General features: G+C 39.9%; 1 protein-coding gene across 3 annotated transcripts in view; it reads right to left on the reverse strand.

Moving 5' to 3' along the window:
* Positions 1–19,237, reverse strand: part of dctn1a (dynactin 1a) — a 61,756-nt gene that overhangs the window by 21,901 nt on the left and 20,618 nt on the right. For 2 of the 3 annotated variants that reach the window (XM_060917074.1, XM_060917075.1), the window contains 12 exons: positions 16,179–16,427; positions 15,955–16,036; positions 14,007–14,041; positions 8,660–8,683; positions 7,760–7,924; positions 7,324–7,521; positions 6,445–6,649; positions 6,168–6,246; positions 5,663–5,822; positions 3,291–3,395; positions 1,542–1,733; positions 1,304–1,420 (listed from right to left, as the gene is read on the reverse strand). In XM_060917074.1, coding sequence (XP_060773057.1) covers positions 1,304–1,420; positions 1,542–1,733; positions 3,291–3,395; positions 5,663–5,822; positions 6,168–6,246; positions 6,445–6,649; positions 7,324–7,521; positions 7,760–7,924; positions 8,660–8,683; positions 14,007–14,041; positions 15,955–16,036; positions 16,179–16,403 — 1,587 coding nt within the window. In that variant the 5' untranslated portion in view covers positions 16,404–16,427. The remainder of the gene's footprint in view (positions 1–1,303; positions 1,421–1,541; positions 1,734–3,290; positions 3,396–5,662; positions 5,823–6,167; positions 6,247–6,444; positions 6,650–7,323; positions 7,522–7,759; positions 7,925–8,659; positions 8,684–14,006; positions 14,042–15,954; positions 16,037–16,178; positions 16,428–19,237) is intronic. The other variant, XM_060917076.1, reaches the window with a different exon arrangement.

Consider the following 19,237-nt stretch of genomic DNA (forward strand, 5'->3'; position numbering starts at 1 on the left):
AATAGCTCAAGCTCAGCCAGATTGGATGGAGAGCGTCTGTGAACAGCAATTTTCAAGTCTTGCCACAGATGCTCAATGGGATTTAGGTCTGGACTTTGACTGGGCCATTCTAACACATGAATATTCTTTGATCTAAACCATTCCATTGTAGCTCTGGCTGTATGTTTAGGGTCATTGTCTTGCTGGAAGGTGAATCTCCTTCCCAGTCTCAAGTCTTTTGCAGCCTCCAACAGGTTTTCTTCCAGGATTGCCCTGTATTTAGCTCCATCCATCTTCCCATCAACTCTGGCCAGCTTCCCTGTCCCTGCTGAAGAAAAGCATCCCCATAGCATGATGCTGCCACCACCATGTTTCACAGTGGGGATGGTGTGTGCAGGGTGATGAGCAGTGTTAGTTTTCCACCACACATAGCGCTTTGCATTTAGGCCAAAATGTTCAACTTTGGTCTCATCTGACCAAAGCACCTTCTTCCACATGTTTGCTGTGTCCCCTACATGGCTTCTTATGCCCGTCTTTCAACAATGGCTTTCTTCTTGCCACTCTTCCAAAAAGGCCAGATTTGTGGAGTGTACGACTTATAGCTGTCCTGTGCACAGATTCTCCCACCTGAGCTGTGGATTTCTGCAGCTCCTCCAGAGTGATCATGGGCCTCTTGGCTGCTTCTCTGACCAGTGCTCTCCTTGCTCGCTCTGTCAGTTTAGGTGGACGGCCATGTCTTGGTAGGTTTGCAGTTGTGCCATACTTTTTCCATTTTTGAATGATGGATTGAACAGTGCTTCTTGAGATGTTCAGAGCTTGGGATATTTTTTTATAACCTAACCCTGCTTTAAACTTCTCCAGAACTTTATCCCTGACCTGTCTGGTGAGTTCTTTGGTCTTCATGATGCTGTTTGTTCTTCAGTGTTCTCTAACAAACCACTGAGGCCTTCACAGAACAAGTGTATTTATGCTGAGAGTAAATTACACACAGTAGGACTCTATTAACTAATTAGATGACTTCTGAAGGCAACTGATTGCACTGGATTGTATTTAGAGGTATCAAAGTACAGGGGGCTGAATACTGATGCACACCACATTTTTCAGATTTTTATTTGTTTAAAATTTTGAAGACCATTTATCATTTTTCGTTTCACTTCACAATTATGTGCTACTCTGTGTTGGTCTATCACATAAAATCTCAAAAAAAAAAAAAAACTTAAGTTCGTGGTTGTAAGGTGGAAAAATGTGAAAAAGTTCAAGGGGTATGAATACTTTTGCAAGGCACTGTATTAAATTAGAGCTGGATCCATAGAGGAAGTTGTACCTTGGCGTAAGCTTTGGTCTCTGCGAATTTGATTTTGAAGTCGAAGAGCTCGGTAGGAGGCTGTTGAAGCTGCTCGGCTGTGGCACTCTGCTGATTGGTCAGCTCTCTATTCACTTCCTGTTTTTGTGAAGAGGAAATGGAGTAGAAAGACTAGAAAATTACAGTCCACTAGATAAATACCAAAAAGCACCAAAATTCTTTCAATCTACTGATTCTGTGTCACTCCCCGATGTCTGACCTGTAGGTGAGTCGTGAGCTCCCTGTATTTACTGATAGTCTGTTGATAATCGGCCACAGTCTCCTGAGCTGCTTCCACTCTCTTGTTGGCCTCTCGGACTCGAGCTCCTGCCAGGTCCAACTGCTCACGCAGTTCCAGCTCTGTCTCTCGTGCATTCTCCTGCAGCTCATCGTTCATCTCATTTATTGCTTCCTACAGGACCAGGGATGGAATAAAAACAGTGTAGGGAAGGGTCCAACATGTTTGTAATTTCAGCTTAGACCGTGTATAGCCAGGATTTCAGTTCTATATACTGGTATATTATATGGACACGAGTGTTTTACTGGGAAATATACCACTCATCTTTTTCATACGAGCTACATCCCGGACATTGAGAACCAAAACCACGACAAATCTCTATTTCCTCACAAGTGACGTCGATCAATTGTTTGGATAAATTTGGGTAATTTTTGTTTGTGAATGTGTCTAATAATTATATACTATAAAAATAAAAATTCTCTTAGTGTTGAAAAACTCATTTTTCCATATGAACTACATCATGGACCTGCCTTACATTTAAATAATATTGGCTGGTGTTGAGTGGTAGATCGTATATTCCATTTCAGCAAGCATGATACTCTTCTTCAGCACTCGTTCAGTATCATGCTAGCTGAAATGGAATATATCTGATATACCATGAAAAAAGCCAGCTAATATCATCATTATTATTATCTGTCTCTCTCTTTCAAAATCTTCCATATTTAACGAAGCAAATCTGGCAGCTACGTTGGTTTTCAAATTGTCACAGTCACTCGCTAGCACGGAAGTTCTACATCTGTGAGGCATGATGTCATGTTGTCTTGACAACCATGCAATATCGTAAACCATATTCAATACCCATTCTCCACTGGGCAGAGTGATGTAATACATGTAGGATAAGCGATATGCAAACAATATTGCATGCTATTAAACCAAATAAATAAAACCCACTAGAAGGGAATAGAATATATGTTTATATTCCATCAAAAAAAAAAATGTACGTACAATAATTCACGATATTTCACTCCGATGATGTCACTCCCAGTGTCTTCCCACTGACTAGATGTGCACTGTCAAAATGGCAAACTGGTTCAAAATTTAAGTTCTCTTGATTAACTTGCATATTTTTTTGTGGACGTTTCCATAGAACATAAAGAACATTACATGGTGGTGCAGAAAGATGAAGTTGATGATTATGTTGAAAATATTTTCACTCACGTGTGAATATTTTCACCACTCAAAGATAAACTTCATATCTTCACGCAACTGTATAATGTTCTCCATGTCCTGAATTTTTTTTTAAATAAGTTTGTGTTTATGCAGTTTTTAAAATATATTATTAGAGTCTCAGTATGTTTTTCTCAGGATATCAGAATATTAGGTAAACCACATCATTTAGTTAAATATATACACTAATTTTCAGCATATTAGCTCAAGATAACAGACTGTGTTTATTCAGTTCAAAATATTCATTCCATCTGCATATATTCAGGTCATCATTTCAACATCTGAATTCCCCCCCCCCAGTAAACCAGTACAGTAGTTCAATATTAAAAATGTATAATAATTTGGGCTGTAAATGGCATAAGCTTTTACTCTTTAGCATTCAATTCCCATTTGTATTGCACATTTTATCCTTCAAGCTGATTCTTTTGAAGTTATGTTATGTTTCCTGTCCACCTTGTATTTGGAGAGCAAGTTATTCCGATTGCAAAGTGTTGCATGTCTTACCAAGTCAGTGACGGTCTCTCTCAGCCCTCTCACTTTCTCCTCTAGGTCCAGATTTCTCTCGGTCAGAGTTTCCACCATCTCTTCTGCTCCTAGTGCAGCATCCACCTAAAATACACCGTACCATTTATTTGCCATCTAAAAATTTATATTAAGTGCTAACAAGTTCCAAGTTTCGCAAACTGCATAACTAAACCCCTGCACTGTAGCACCAGGGTTCTGTGGATGCAATGTTCACCTCTTTGTAATTTAATTGGGTTACATATTTATAGTGTAGACATAACTGCAAAAGTTATAAGGATGCAAAATAAAAGAATCATCATTCATATTTTTTATATTATTAAAAATAAATCACACAGTATATGTACAGTGGTGCTTGAAAGTTTGTGAAGCCTTTAGAATTTTCGATATTTCTGCATAAATATGACCTAAAACAACATCAGGTTTTCACACAACTCCTAAAAGTAGATAAAGAGAACCCAGTTAAACAAATGAGACAAAAATATTACACTTGGTCATTTATTTATTGAGGAAAATGATCCATTACTACATATCTGTGAGTTGCAAAAGTATGTAAACCTTTGCTTTCAGTATCTGGTGTGACCCCCTTGTGCAGCAATAACTGCAACTAAACGTCTGCGGTAACTGTTGATCAGTCCTGCACACCGGCTTGGAGGAATTTTAGCCCATTCCTCCATACAGAACAGCTTCAACTCTGGGATGTTGGTGGGTTTCCTCACATGAACTGCTCGCTTCAGGTTCTTCCACAACATTTCGATTGGATTAAGGTCAGGACTTTGACTTGGCCATTCCAAAACATTAACTTTATTCTTCTTTAACCATTCTTTGGTAGAACGACTTGTGTGCTTAGGGTCGTTGTCTTGCTGCATGACCCGCCTTCTCTTGAGATTCAGTTCATGGACAGATATCCTGACATTTTCCTTTCGAACTCGCTGGTATAATTCAGAATTCATTGTTCCATCAATGATGGCAAGCCGTCCTGGCCCAAATGCAGCAAAACAGGCCCAAACCATGATACTACCACCACCACCACCATGTTTCACAGATGGGATAAGGTTCTTATGCTGGAATGCAGTGCTTTCCTTTCTCCAAACATAACGCTTCTCATTTAAACCAAAAAGTTCTATTTTGGTCTCACAAAACATTTTTCCAATAGCCTTCTGGCTTGTCCACGTGATCCTTAACAAACTGCAGGCGAGCAGCAATGTTCTTTTTGGAGAGCAGTGGCTTTCACCTCCAACCCTACCATGCACACCATTGTTGTTCAGTGTTCTCCTGATGGTGGACTCATGAACATTAGCCAATGTGAGAGAGGCCTTCAGTTGCTTAGAAGTTACCCTGGGGTCCTTTGTGACCTCGCTGACAATTACTATTAGTCTTGAATTTCCATTTGTACACAATCTGTCCGACTGTGGATTGGTGGAGTACAAACCCGTTAGAGATGGTTTTATAACCTTTTCCAACCTGATTAATACCTTTATTTTGTACTATATATAATTTTTTTGTTGCTTTTATTTTGCACTATATTGTCTTTACTTTGTATTCGTTCTTCCACCTATTTACTATTGTAATTGGCATTCATGGTGGACAGCAAACTAAGAATTTCATTGTGCAAGAGGACATGTCCCTTACTGTGCATATGACAAACACTTTGAAACTTGAATAGCCAATGTGAGAGAGGCCTTCAGTTGCTTAGAAGTTACCCTGGGGTCTTTTGTGACCTCGCAGACTATTACACGCCTTGCTCTTTGGTTGACCACTCCTGGGGAGGGTAACAACGGTCTTTAATTTCCTCCATTTGTACACAATCTGTCTGACTGTGGACTGGTGGAGTCCAAACTCTTTAGAGATGGTTTTGTAACCTTTTCCAGCTTGATGAGCATCAACAACGCTTTTTCTGAGGTCCTCAGGAATTTCCTTTGTTCATGCCATGATGCACTGTCACAAACATGTGTTGTGAAGATCAGACTTTGATAGATCCCTGTTCTTTAAATAAAACAGGGTGCCCACTCACACCTGATTGTCATCCCATTGATTGAAAACACCTGACTCTAATTTCACTTTCAAATTAACTGCTAATCCTAGAGGTTCACATACTTTTGCCACTCACAGATATGTAATATTGGATCATTTTCCTCAGTAAATAAATGACCAAGTATAATATTTTTGTCTCATTTGTTTAACTGGGTTCTCTTTATCTACTTTTAGGACTTGTGTGAAAATCTGATGTTTTAGATCATACTTATGCAGAAATACAGAAAATTCTAAAGGACTCTCAAACTTTCAAGCACCACTGTACAGAGTAAAAGGCTGTGTCATACTATACTTAGATGGATGCTTGTCCTTTTTCTGACCTGCTCTTTGAGCTCATCAATGGTGGCCTCAGCCTGCTTCATCTCCTCTTGCAGTTTCTCCTTCTGCACTCTCAGAGTCTCCAGTTCAGAGTTCTTCTTCTCCATCTGCTTCTGTAGCTTCACGTGCTCCTGCTTCTCAGATGAAGACAGATCACGCATCCTAGGTACAAAGCCAACAAGCAGCCGTTAGAATAACCTCATCCAGCACAAGAGCCAGGCACTTTTTTTTTTTAAATAGTGGACCCAGGATACAGTAGGAAATAAACAGTTTGCATGTGGTGCAAAAGTGGCAACAATTTATATCGACGATAGCAGAATTTACAATAAATAGAGCAAAAATACACCAATAAATAAAGATTTGACAGGATGCTGAGTTCTGAGCCATGTCCATCCACAGAATACCATGCTAACCATGTCTTGGGACGGCTTCACGAGCAAATAAATAACTCTTAGTTCTGCTGAAACAATTTTTAATAAAATGAGGAAAACACAGCAAAATGCTCACCTGACCAATGCCTCTTTCAGTCGTGCGTTCTGCTCCTCCAGCTGTTTCACCTGATAACTGGAGGCTGCACCGTCTGAACCTGCGCATGCAGAGAAAATAAAGAAACAAGAATGCGAGAGTCAAACCCGAGACCCATAATTAAATGCACTGTTCAAAAGCCAGTCCTAGAATGTTTTCATCATCAGTTATCCTACAATACTCCAATACAAAATGTAACACTGTCCATTTTAGTAGAAGTCTGTCAGTGGTGTACAGCATGTGTGTGTGTGTGTTCCACCTTTCTCTTCAATCTCATGTTTAAGGATTTCCAGGTCCATGGTTAACTCCTCCACTTTCTCCTTCAGACTCTCCACCTCTTGCTGTAGTGACTCCGCCCTTTCCTCAGCCATTTCTTTATCCAGAGTGGCCATTTCGATTGCGTCTGCCGTGTCTGCCATCTCTTCCATGTAGCGGTCTTTAGCTTCCTGAGCCTCACGTGCTTCCTGCACACATACACAGAACAAGGCAAGCAAGAATGAAAATTTAATAAGAGTAACAAGGGAAATTATGATTCAGTGAAAGATGCTGTATTAAATTCACTTGCTTCCCATCTTAATATCAGCCTCTTTTATAGGTCTGGTTCACAGAATTGGCTAAAATTACAGTTCCATGGTTGTTGGTGGAAATTAACTATCGTGTACGTGTAAGTAAAGCCTAGGTCACAACCGGCCGTACGTGCTCCTACGGCTGGTCTACGTGCAAGAAACGCATGGAGGGCGTGCGTGTGACGTGCTGATTTTCGAGCCGTAGACTGGCCGCAGAGGTTATTTGTCATGTCAAACAAACTCTACAGGCGCTTACGGTTTTTTCAGGTTGCAAGACAAACTTACGGCCAATGTGCGTCTTTCTCCACGAACAAAAAAAAAACAAAAAACCACGCAGCGATTTGGGAAACGCCAAAAATCGCACGGCCAAAAAATCGTACGTCCGGTTGTGACCTAGGCTTAAGGTGCAACTGTGGCATCGTCACAATTCCAACTTCTCATGATTTCATGACACTATGGACAAAACACCTTAGGGTGTCTATTTTCCCCCCATTATAAGCTCTTTTCTTTTATATGCTTGATGCCGTTTCTGATGTTCATTTTACTTTAGGAGCATTAGGCCTGTGGGTTACCTTCTTGGCTTCTTTGAGTTGTTTTTGCAGCTCATTCTGCTGCTCCTGCATTTTGCTCTTCCACTCCTGTAGCTGCTCCAGCTGGATCTTGTGCTTCTCGAGTTCCTTCAGCTTCGCTTTGTCCTCGGTCCGCTTTATACGCAGAGTCTCCAACTTCTCCTCGAGATCCTTCACCTGAGCACGCAGAGCCTCCTCCTCCTGAGACAAAGTGAGAATTAATCAACCTGTTAGGCACTTAAGGATTAAAAGTAAAGGACAGAAATAAAAACAGGAATGAGCTGGATAAGGAAATGTAAAAGCTATTTTTCCAAACGAATGTGTGTGCTTGCGTTTGTTTCGTGATTACATATGAAGTGTACTTTTTTCTAAATATCATTACAGTATTTATGGTTTGGGTCAAACAGGAAAGACCTCATTCCCGTCCCCCAAGTCTCACTTTGCTGGAGATAGAGGGAGCAAGGCTGCTGGGAGGCTCACTAGGGGTCCTGCTGGGCTGTGGCATTATGGGAGCCCCCAGTGCACTCTGGGAAGGAGTGGCAGGTTCATTCTCCACCAAGACTGAGCCTGAGAGATCTGTACCAGCACCAGAGGGACGGCCAGTCTGTAGGGAAGACGGAAACGAGAAAGAGGCATGGAGAGAGAAGGAGGAGCAGAGAAGACAAGCAATAAAGATAGAGAAATACAGGTTTGTGTGTGTGTGTGTTTTTTTAAGTTCATTACAAAACAAAGAAAGACAGCCTATTTTAATTCTTCTCCTCAGTGCACAAGAAATGACCAAATGATGGTCCTCGGTGTTGACAAGCTGACATGAAAATCCTTAGTGCCACCAGATTTGGGGGGTGGGGGGTGTAAAGGGACTCCATGTCAAGAGGTTGACTTTGCCGGGAGATGTATGAACCACCAACTGTGCTCAGTATAATGCTATACATTTATAAAAAAAAGCACACCACAGAGCTCAGTCATAGGAGGAAATGCTGAGATTAAGTGAATATTTTTTCCACAATCGTGCATTTTCTGGATATTTAGAGACGCGTCTTTCCGCAGCACCTCCATGACTGGACTGTACCACCACCTTAGGTGAAGTAGGGGAGATTTGGGACTTTTGAACATACCGTTACGAGGGAGGGGAGGGAGTTGGAGTAGGAGAGTCGTCCCAGAGTACGCCACTGCATATGAACAGAGTGTATGAGTTTGTACAGTCTGAACGCTAATCTATTGAACGGTTACTTTGAGTGTGTAATGGTCCTAAGAGTGACCATAGTAGAAGACATGCATTTGTGAATTACTGCAGAAACTACATTTCCCCAGAGTCTGTGGCTGCTGTGTTTAGGCTCACCTTGGTACTACGGCGCACAGCGGCCTGGAGGACATGACATCGGGGGAAGAGGGGGGAAACAAGCAAAACAAACGAGAGAGAGAAAAGAAAGACAGACAGACAGGCAATGAAAATAAAAAATAATAATGAGGCAGACAAAAAAAAAAAAAAAAAAAAGAGAGAAGGCAGACAGAGCAGGAGACCAAGTGTGAGAGAAAGCCCAAAATAAATAAATTAAAATAGGTGGTGGCGGCGCAATGAAAGCAAGCAAAAATAAAATAAATTTTTTTTGGGGAAAATAAACAACAAAAGTCGTGAGAGGGTCAAACCGTGAGAACGAAAGCAGAAAAGTGAAAGAGGCAGGGGAAAGGAGGGAAAGAAAAAGACCAGGCATTTCAAAGGTATAAACACACAGGAGTGAGCAACAACAGCATTATTAATTCTGACATGAAGTGATGTTTGTCTGTGTCTCTGCTACATCACATTTTCTCCTTAATTATTATCTACACTATGGCATAACATCAATGTGATAACTTCACACTGAAAATGATTTCAGACCAAATGTCAGTGATCCACCAGGTGATGAGTGAGTGTGTTGCTGTAATGAAAACATAACTTCATCAGATGAAACAAGACCGAGTAAATGTGACTTTTGGTGGGGGGGGATATAAAATGAAAATGACAGTCATGGATCCATTCCATGGGGAACCAAACCAAGTGAGATGACACCAAGAGCCAGTGAACACAAGATACTTAAAACAGCTGTACCTTCTTTGTAGCTTGAGTCTTTAACATCGTGTTAGCAAATACACACACATGCATGTGAGAGAACATCTTCAGTCAGTATACTCATTAAAAAACAAACCATAATAAAAGTCCCAGACAATAAGTTTTCATAAATAAAGCTGACTAACAGTGTCTCAAACAGCTCAGTAGAGCTTTTCCACTGACAGCAGTCCGATGCAGGTTCAGCTAATTTTACAAAGAAGTTTCAGAGTCGAACAATCACACTACAAGGTGGGGGGGGGGGATAAATAAATAAAATAAAAAAACCTACAAATGCATGATTCATGAAGAATTCATTCTTTTCAAGTTGCAGCTTTTAGTATATAAACACGAAAACGTTCACTAATAGACTATACTGTAGTTATCAGACATTAAATGCATCCTGTTACTATCATATGGAAGCTTTCTGTTCCACATAAAAAGGATTCATAACTATTAGACATATCACGTGATAAATTGCGATACAAATTTATGACTCTTCGAATTGATTAAATTTAAAAAAAATGAATCACAATCATTATCAGGCTGCCTAATCTCTTAGTTCCCCCCCCCCCCCAAGCTGTAACTGCATCGTTTAGACAGCATGTGGTACGATACCGTAAAAAATACTTCAAGATGGAAGTAACACAGCTCTAATGCTGTGAAAACACACACACAAAATGGAAAAGAGCTGTTGTGAGATTGTAAACAGATTAAGCAAGAAATTGGAGCCCTTTTTTTTTTTAAACAAACTGCTGGAAGATGAAGAGAAGCAAATGGAGGAAGTACAAATGTTTATTAAGAAAAGGCCTTTGTTAGCAACTTTCATTTTTAATAAAAAGGAATATTTTAGTTAATAGCCTATGTTAGTCTATTTACGAATGTGGGTTTATCATTGTTGGTTATTAATAAAATGAAACAAACAGAACATTTAAATTGATAAAGAATAGGAAAATAAATGCTGCATTTTTGGTAACAAAATTTTCATTTATCTCCGCCCCCCCCAAAAAAAATCGAATCATGAACCAAACTGAACCATGAACTGGGTGAATTGTTACATGCCTCATAATTATTTATTGTATAAATCCTCAACTGTAAGGGTTGAAACTGCTGCATGAGCAATCTTTCTAGACGCAGCTCCGGACGGTGAATTAAAAGGTTTGGTTCACTTAGAGGAATAGTTCAAAGGACCCAATCTAGTGACGTAAGCTGTAACTCTGTTAGGTCACGCACCATGTGTTTTAGTTCTAGCTTCAATACTTTAATTTACCGTCCAAAGTCAAACGGATATCGTCAGAAACAAACAATAAACATACCTAATACTTCATACACTATAGACCAAAAGTCTGGAAGCATTAAAAAAATTTTTTTAAAACAGATAATATGTGAAATAACACTGTGTTAAAACTAGACATATCAGGTGAAAATTCAAATTCAATCCAAATTGCACAAAACTGGTCTCATGGAATTCAGAACATACTTTTTACAGAATTAAAATGTTTCTGTTCTTGAGACATTAGAAATCAAATATTTAAAAAAAATTTTTTAGAAAATTGCCGTAATATGTATGAGGAGAACACAGTCCTAAATGGGCCTCATTAACCAATGAGATCAAATGGTTTTTTCTTCAAACTTTATTTTTCAAGATATTTACAAGGAAATTGGCAGGCACATACAGTGGGGCAAAAAAGTATTTAGTCAGCCACCAACTGTGCAAGTTCTCCCACTTAAAAAGATGAGAGAGGCCTGTAATTTTCATTATAGGTACACTTCAACTATGAGAGACAGAATGGGGGGAAAGAATCCAGGAAATCACATTGTAGGATTTTTAATGAATTAATTGGTAAATTGCTCGGTAAAATAAGTATTTGGTCACCTACAAACAAGCAAGATTTCTGGCTCTCACAGACCTGTAACAACTTCTTTAAGAGGCTCCTCTGTCCTCCACTCGTTACCTGTATTAATGGCACCTGTTTGAACTCATTATCAGTATAAAAGACACCTGTCCACAACCTCAAACAGTCACACTCCAAACTCCACTATGGCCAAGACCAAAGAGCTGTCAAAGGACACCAGAAACAAAACTGTAGACCTGCACCAGGCTGGGAAGACTGAATCTGCAATAGGTAAGCAGCTTGGTGTGAAGAAACCAACTGTGGGAGCAATTATTAGAAAATGGAAGACATACAAGACCACTGATAATCTCCCTCGATCTGGGGCTCCACGCAAGATCTCACCCCGTGGGGTCAAAATGATCACAAGAACGGTGAGCAAAAATCCCAGAACCACACGGTGGGACCTAGTGAATGACCTGCAGAGAGCTGGGACCAAAGTAACAAAGGCTACCATCAGTAACACACTACGCCGCCAGGGACTCAAATCCTGCAGTGCCAGACGTGTCCCCCTGCTTAAGCCAGTACATGTCCAGGCCCATCTGAAGTTTGCTAGAGAGCATTTGGATGATCCAGAAGAGGATTGGGAGAATGTCAATATGGTCAGATGAAACCAAAATAGAACTTTTTGGTAAAAACTCAACTTGTCGTGTTTGGAGGAGAAAGAATGCCGAGTTGCATCCAAAGAACACCATACCTACTATGAAGCATGGGGGTGGAAACATCATGCTTTGGGGCTGTTTTTCTGCAAAGGGACCAGGACGACTGATCCGTGTAAAGGAAAGAATGAATGGGGCCATATATCGTGAGATTTTGAGTGAAAACCTCCTTCCATCAGCAAGGGCATTGAAGATGAAACGTGGCTGGGTCTTTCAGCATGACAATGATCCCAAACACACCGCCCGGGCAACGAAGGAGTGGCTTCGTAAGAAGCATTTCAAGGTCCTGGAGTGGCCTAGCCAGTCTCCAGATCTCAACCCCATAGAAAATCTTTGGAGGGAGTTGAAAGTCCGTGTTGCCCAGCGACAGCCCCAAAACATCACTGCTCTAGAGGAGATCTGCATGGAGGAATGGGCCAAAATACCAGCAACAGTGTGTGAAAACCTTGTGAAGACTTACAGAAAACGTTTGACCTCTGTCATTGCCAACAAAGGGTATATAACAAAGTATTGAGATGAACTTTTGTTATGACCAAATACTTATTTTCCACCATAATTTGCAAATACATTATTTAAAAATCAGACAATGTGATTTCCTGGATTCTTTCCCCCCATTCTGTCTCTCATAGTTGAAGTGTACCTATGATAAAAATTACAGGCCTCGCTCATCTTTTTAAGTGGGAGAACTTGCACAATTGGTGACTGACTAAATACTTTTTTGCCCCACTGTAGATGGTTATATACTGACAGTTAAAAAAAAAAATTCATAAAACCAAATTATGCAAATTAGCACTTAGTATTAATTATGCCAATTAGATAAAACCGTTAAATCGGTACACTCTTCAAAGTTTCACCAAATAGCTTTATTTGTGCAATATAAAGCTAATCTTAACTCTCATTTAAACATCACAAAAAAGGAGAAATCAATTATAAAACTATGCATAAATAAGCACTGAATGTCTTTCACATCTACCATTCTCCATCAAAATAAAAAGTAATGAAAGATTATTTCTAATTCCCTCTTTGGGCTCTGTAGGCCTTTGTATTTCCAAGTAGGGCTTACTAGTGTTTATATGAAAGAATAAACAATTATTTTGATTAATATTCACAGCTTTCAAGGCAAACCTCGATAAAACTGTGCGAGCCACATCCAATAAACAATAACATTTAATTGAATTGAAATTGACACTCGCGATTCTGACTTCCGTTTTTTTTTTTTTAAATCTCATTCCGACCACTAAAATCTCAATATTTTTCATCAAAAACTACAGTTATATTCTAAAAAGTTATTTACATGAAATCAGTTTGATTTGAAAAAATAAAATAGAAAAAGAGATGAAAACTCACTTGAGTCTCCCGTGAATCATAACATCAAAACTAGCAGACGGAAAATTTTGCTGAATACTTCATCAGAAACAGTGAGAGCGAGAGAACATCCCTATAAAAGTTATCTGACTGATATTCCTGAGTAATCCAGTCAGAAACCAATCAGAAGAGAGACTGACCGCTTCCCCGTGACTCAAAACCCCCGACAGTTTCCTGACGTCCCGTGAGCAGAGAGTGAACTCTGTTGTGCCAACTTCAGCCTGCTGTTACTCCCAAAGTACTGAACAGATCTTAACCTGATCAATTTCTTTGGAAAGCAGAAATAAGCTTTTTAATGATAGCATTCACGATAGAAAATATTCAAGAGTTAAGCAATGACAGATTTGGAAACTTAAAGGAGCGTCTACATGCAGAATTTTCACAGCATGGCCAGCGAGTGTCTGATATACCTAATTAAAACCTTCGTGTACAAGTGATATTGAACAGCAAACTCATTCTTCAATTGGTCTTTGATTAAACTCTATATTCAGCTGTGTATTATGGAGGAGATAGTAATTTAACTGTAGTGGTGCGTCAGTGGAAAAGCACCATGAGGCTCATAAAACAACCAACGAAATAAATTTAGTCCATTAAATAAATACACAAAACATACAAATACATAAAAGTGAGAAGAGGATCAATAATTAAGGTCTCGGAATTAAATTAAGGAAATAAAGAACAACAAACCTGTTTGGCTCCTTTTCCAGGCGTTTCTGCAATTTCTGTAACAATGAAACAAATTAAAGACAAATTTAATAATCAGTTCAGATTAAATAATTATTAATATTGTAACTGTGTATTTTGCAGTGTTTAATTTAAAATGTCAAATTTATTATAATAAAATGATTCTATTAAGAATTAGCATAAATACGCAAGTGATCATAGGAAATTGCACGCTCTGATTGATCAAGAGATTTGGACTACTACTCGATAATCGCCTCGAGCAACTCGGCAAAACGGCGGCCAATCGCTTCGTCACCGTAAGTGAGGAAGAATTACAAATTATGAAAGAAAATGTTCCTTAAAGCACTAAAGATGCTACGAAGTTTGGTCTAAAACTATTCAAAAGGTAAGGCGGAATTGTGATTTATTTTATTGATTTCAAAACAAAATGCTTGGTGTGATTCAGCATAGATCGGCGAGACAAGTCTGCCTTCGTGTCAGCCCTGCGATGACCTGGCGACTTGTCCAGGGTGTACCCCACCTCTCGCCCATAGTCAGCTGGGATAGGCTCCAGCTTGCCTGAGACCCTGCACAGGATAAGTGTTACAGATAATGGATGGATGGATGGATGGATGGATGGATGCTTCCATATCCTGGAACGGTTTACAAAGGGACTTGAAACTGTCAAAGCTGATAACTCTGGGTGAATTTAAAATCCACTCTCAAAGATAAAGAAAATACCTCTCGTTCACTGCACTTGCTTTTAAAATTCTATTACGCTTTTTTATTGAATTCTTAACCTTGAGCTTTTATGGCATTTTAACGGAATACTATTTCATCTGTAATGTTGCACCAGGTGTATTTTGTCTGTTTGTATGGATGTATTTTTATTGTAATACTGTTCATGCTGCCCTCTTGGCCAAGTCACTCTTGGAAAAGAGATTTTAAAGGAACAGTCCACCGTATTTCCATAATGAAATATGCTCTTATCTGAATTGAGACGAGCTGCTCCGTACCTGTCCGAGCTTTGCGCGACCTCCCAGTCAGTCAGACGCAGTCAGACGCGCGGTCACTCCTGTTAGCAATGTAGCTAGGCTCAGTATGGCCAATGGTATTTTTTGGGGCTGTAGTTAGATGCGACCAAACTCTTCCACGTTTTTCCTGTTTACATAGGTTTATATGACCAGTGATATAAAACAAGTTCAGTTACACAAATTGAAACGTAGTGATTTTCTATGCTATGGAAAGTCCGCACTATAATGACAGGCGTACTAACACCTTCTGCGCGCTTCGGCAGCGCATTGATATCTGAGCTCCGTATCAATGCACTGCCGAAGCGCGCAGAAGGTGTTAGTACGCCTGTCATTATAGTGCGGACTTTCCATAGCATAGAAAATCACTACGTTTCAATTTGTGTAACTGAACTTGTTTCATATCACTGGTCATATAAACCTATGTAAACAGGAAAAACGTGGAAGAGTTTGGTCGCATCTAACTACAGCCCCAAAAAATACCATTGGCCATACTGAGCCTAGCTACATTGCTAACAGGAGTGACAGCGCGTCTGACTGCGTCTGACTGACTGGGAGGTCGCGCAAAGCTCGGACAGGTACGGAGCAGCTCGTCTCAATTCAGATAAGAGCATATTTCATTATGGAAATACGGTGGACTGTTCCTTTAATCTCAAGGAGTCTTTTACCTGGTTAAATAAAGGATACTGATTGATTGATATTCTCTCTCTTGATGCTGATATCCTGTTAATGCCAACAACTGCATTTATTCTTACTCAAGCCAATGGCTTGGTTGCTACAGTATATACTCTAATCTTTGGCCAGATTTCGAACCAGGCCAATCCTTTCTGACACCGTTTCCAGTCATTCTGATCGTTAATCTTAAACCTATTTGCACTGATATTTCACTCCGTTTCTATTTGGCCCGATTTCTGTGAGGAGTCATAAGCAGAGTTTGCTACCTTTCCGAGGCACTCTGGCGATCCCGGACTCGGGTGTATCTGGTGAAGTCGCTGTGCTTCCTCCATCTTCAATCAGCTGGATCTGATGACACAGTGACAGGAAAGAGACAACGACAAATCACTGGGTGTGTGTGAATGGTTTGAGATGTTTTGGATAATTTGTAGCCAATAATAATTTCAGTCTGTCCACATCCACGTCTTTGTGCGAGTGTGTGTGTCCTGACCTGTGACTGGCGGACAAATATCCCATGATTCTCCTTGCAGGTGAAGTAGGACTTGCCCTGAACAGTACCGTCGTTTTTGCCCTTTGGCTCGTCCAGAATGACCCCAACCCATTTCCCTGAGGCGAAGAGTGTTGCGCCGACATACGCCACAGTGCCACGCTGCCCTTTTCCAATCACCTCTACCAGACAGCCCACCTTCACCGGCTTCCCTCCATCCGCACTCATCCTCGTTATTGCTCCACTTGACAGCTAGAGGGGGAGATATTGAGAGACAGACAGAAAGACCCAGTCTTAGTAAGATGGACACACAGCACAGTGCGCGCGCTTCCCTACGGCGCTAAAATACTTCTGCGCATCACATGCTATTAGTGCATGACCGGGATGGGCTTTTTTTTCCCCTCTTTAAATCGCAAACAAACTCTCTGATCACACTAACATTAAACTGACAAAATTACACATTTACAGCAAACAAAATATTTTAAACACCACCACTCGGACAAATGTGACTGCTTTGAAAAGATCTTTCACCACAGAAATATTGAACCGTTCACCTTTTCCTTCAGCCAGACAAGAGAAAGCAGCACGTTCTGTTTAACGGAGAAGACAGAACAGCTCAGTGCTCTCAACACGGTGAGTTTACATTTAAAAAAAAAAAAAAAAACACACACCACAGTGCATTTGTTCAAAGTTGATGGGAAAGTCAGACCTGAACATTACTAAAACGTGGGACAGAACTTCAATTCAGTGTAAAAATTCTCCCTCTCAAATCTCTAAAACTTGATTGTTTTATATAGAACCATTCAAACAAGGACAAATATTTTATACCCTATTCACTCACCCTGGGGGCACAGGAATTCCTCCTCACCAGAGACATCCTGCAGCTTATCTTTATGGTAAGATGTTGATTAATAAAACGCAAAAACAAAAGCAGAAGGATTCCCTTCCCTTGTCTTAAGAGCTTCTTAATAAATAAATAAAAATAAAAAAAAATAAAAAAGAGGAGGAGGGAGCAGGCTTCTCGCAAACGAGGGCCAACCAGAGCAGGGATTGGCTCTCAGGCTTCAGAAAGGTGCTATGTAAATTAATTTATGACAAAGTTCTGTAAAGTAGGTACATTATTCATAAGCGGCAGGTGCCTTCAGTAGAAGCAGAGGTGGTTGACAAAATATGGACGAGTCAGGGACTACGGATTCATGGAAATTTTTATATATGAGGATACAAAATACAGAGTGGTTACAGATTTTAACACAAATGCATCACGGATGCTCGTAATTTACAGATTGGTGATGGCTGTTTAAGTATAGAGTGGGGTAATACGCCCCCATGGGGTAATACGCCCCCGGCCTGTTTTACCCAAAATAACCACCAGATGGCGCAAAGTTACATTTCTATTGTTGCTATGGACTGGCTTGACAACGGGGATATACAAATATCCACTGTGGATCGCATATCAGCAACGCAGCGGACAGAAATCAAATTTCATGGTAAGTGATATCATTTTCAGATATCAGTAAAACTGTATTTAGATAGCTGCTATTTCGTCAGATATCACAGCTGTGTATGTGGTATGAGTAGACAAGTCAGTACGTTGAAAAAAATACATTAGGTATAAAAAGTTGAATCACATTTTGAAAGCAAGACCCTTTTTTGTAAAAGTGTAGTCTGTGGGGTAAAACGCCCCCTTAATGGCGGGGTAAATGGCCCCCAGGGGGCATCGTTTCCTTTTATCATAATTACTGTATTTCATACATTTCTGAATAGCAGATACATAGTTTTTAATAACATCTCGCTTACCTGGTTGAGTAAAGCAAGTAATTTGAACTTAATATTAAAAATAATTGAAATAAAAAAAAATTTGAAATTAAAATGCAAAATATAATAAAATAATGCATCTACTCATTAATTCAGGGATATTTTCTTGTTTCTTTCACATTATAGGCTTAAGTAAACACTTTTGCTATCCAAACAGCTTTTTTTGAGTGAGGGAGCCTATTGCCCCACCTCAGGGGGCCTTTTACCCCACTGGGGGGGTAAAAGGCCCCCTTGGCACAATGTTTGTTTTTGTTTAAAAAAAAAAAGTATTAACTTTAGGCAAACTTTAGGTGGCATTATTGTTCATGTCACTGTTGTCAAAAACTATGATTAAAACTAAACACATGGTTCATCTCAACTTGGAGAAAAACTGAATTTTCCTTAAGGGGGGCTTTTTCCCCCACTCTATTACAGAATTCACACAAATGATGCCTCACGGATAGTTAATTTTATGGCTGGTGCTATGAGTCTACGGAACAATGACACAGATGTCACAAAGACCGTCTCCACGGTGATCTGCCGATGGTAGCTACATGATGGAGGTAGAAGCCTCAGATAAAGTCGAGCCAATACTAATTGGCAGAGGAGTCTTTCGATAAGAGATACGGAACATCTAAGAGAGATATAGAGAACACAATTCTGAAATGCCATTTTTGCCAAAAGGGGGCAAAGTTTAAGCGGCAGACATAATGCATGCAAAGCGTGGAGGGAGGGAGGGAGGGATGGATGGATATGCAAGTACGAATTTTTCATGGGGCGGGATGGTTTGGAACAGGCCATCTAAAATTGGGATAACATTTACCCGGAACGGGTATTTGAGGCGGGTCGTCTAGCTTAAGCTTGATTAGCGTTGTTACGCACGCCAGTGTTTCCCACAGAAATTTTGGAGACTATGGGGGAGGCGCGGGGGTTGTTTAAAATTGAGTGATATGTTAAATATTAAGTTATTACTGAAAAACTATTGATTAAAAAAAAACAGACACTGAGAAATGGTCCTATAAACAACTTTACCAATATAAAAGATTACCAGGACTACAAAAATGCAGAAAAATAGGCTTTACTTATCCAAATGCACCTGTCGGTTCAAAAGTTAAAGTGCAGAGAACCTCACAGCACAACATGAAGATACCTTAAAATATAATATAAATGCCTCAGCTTTCATGTAAGAAAAAAAAAAACTATTAATACTAGTGCTGTGCGCAGGCAGTCTCTCCTGAAGACTAAATTAAACAATAATTATAAACTAA

This window comes from Neoarius graeffei, chromosome 3 (genome assembly GCF_027579695.1).
Source record: "Neoarius graeffei isolate fNeoGra1 chromosome 3, fNeoGra1.pri, whole genome shotgun sequence".
NCBI classification, from domain to species: Eukaryota; Metazoa; Chordata; class Actinopteri; order Siluriformes; family Ariidae; genus Neoarius; species Neoarius graeffei.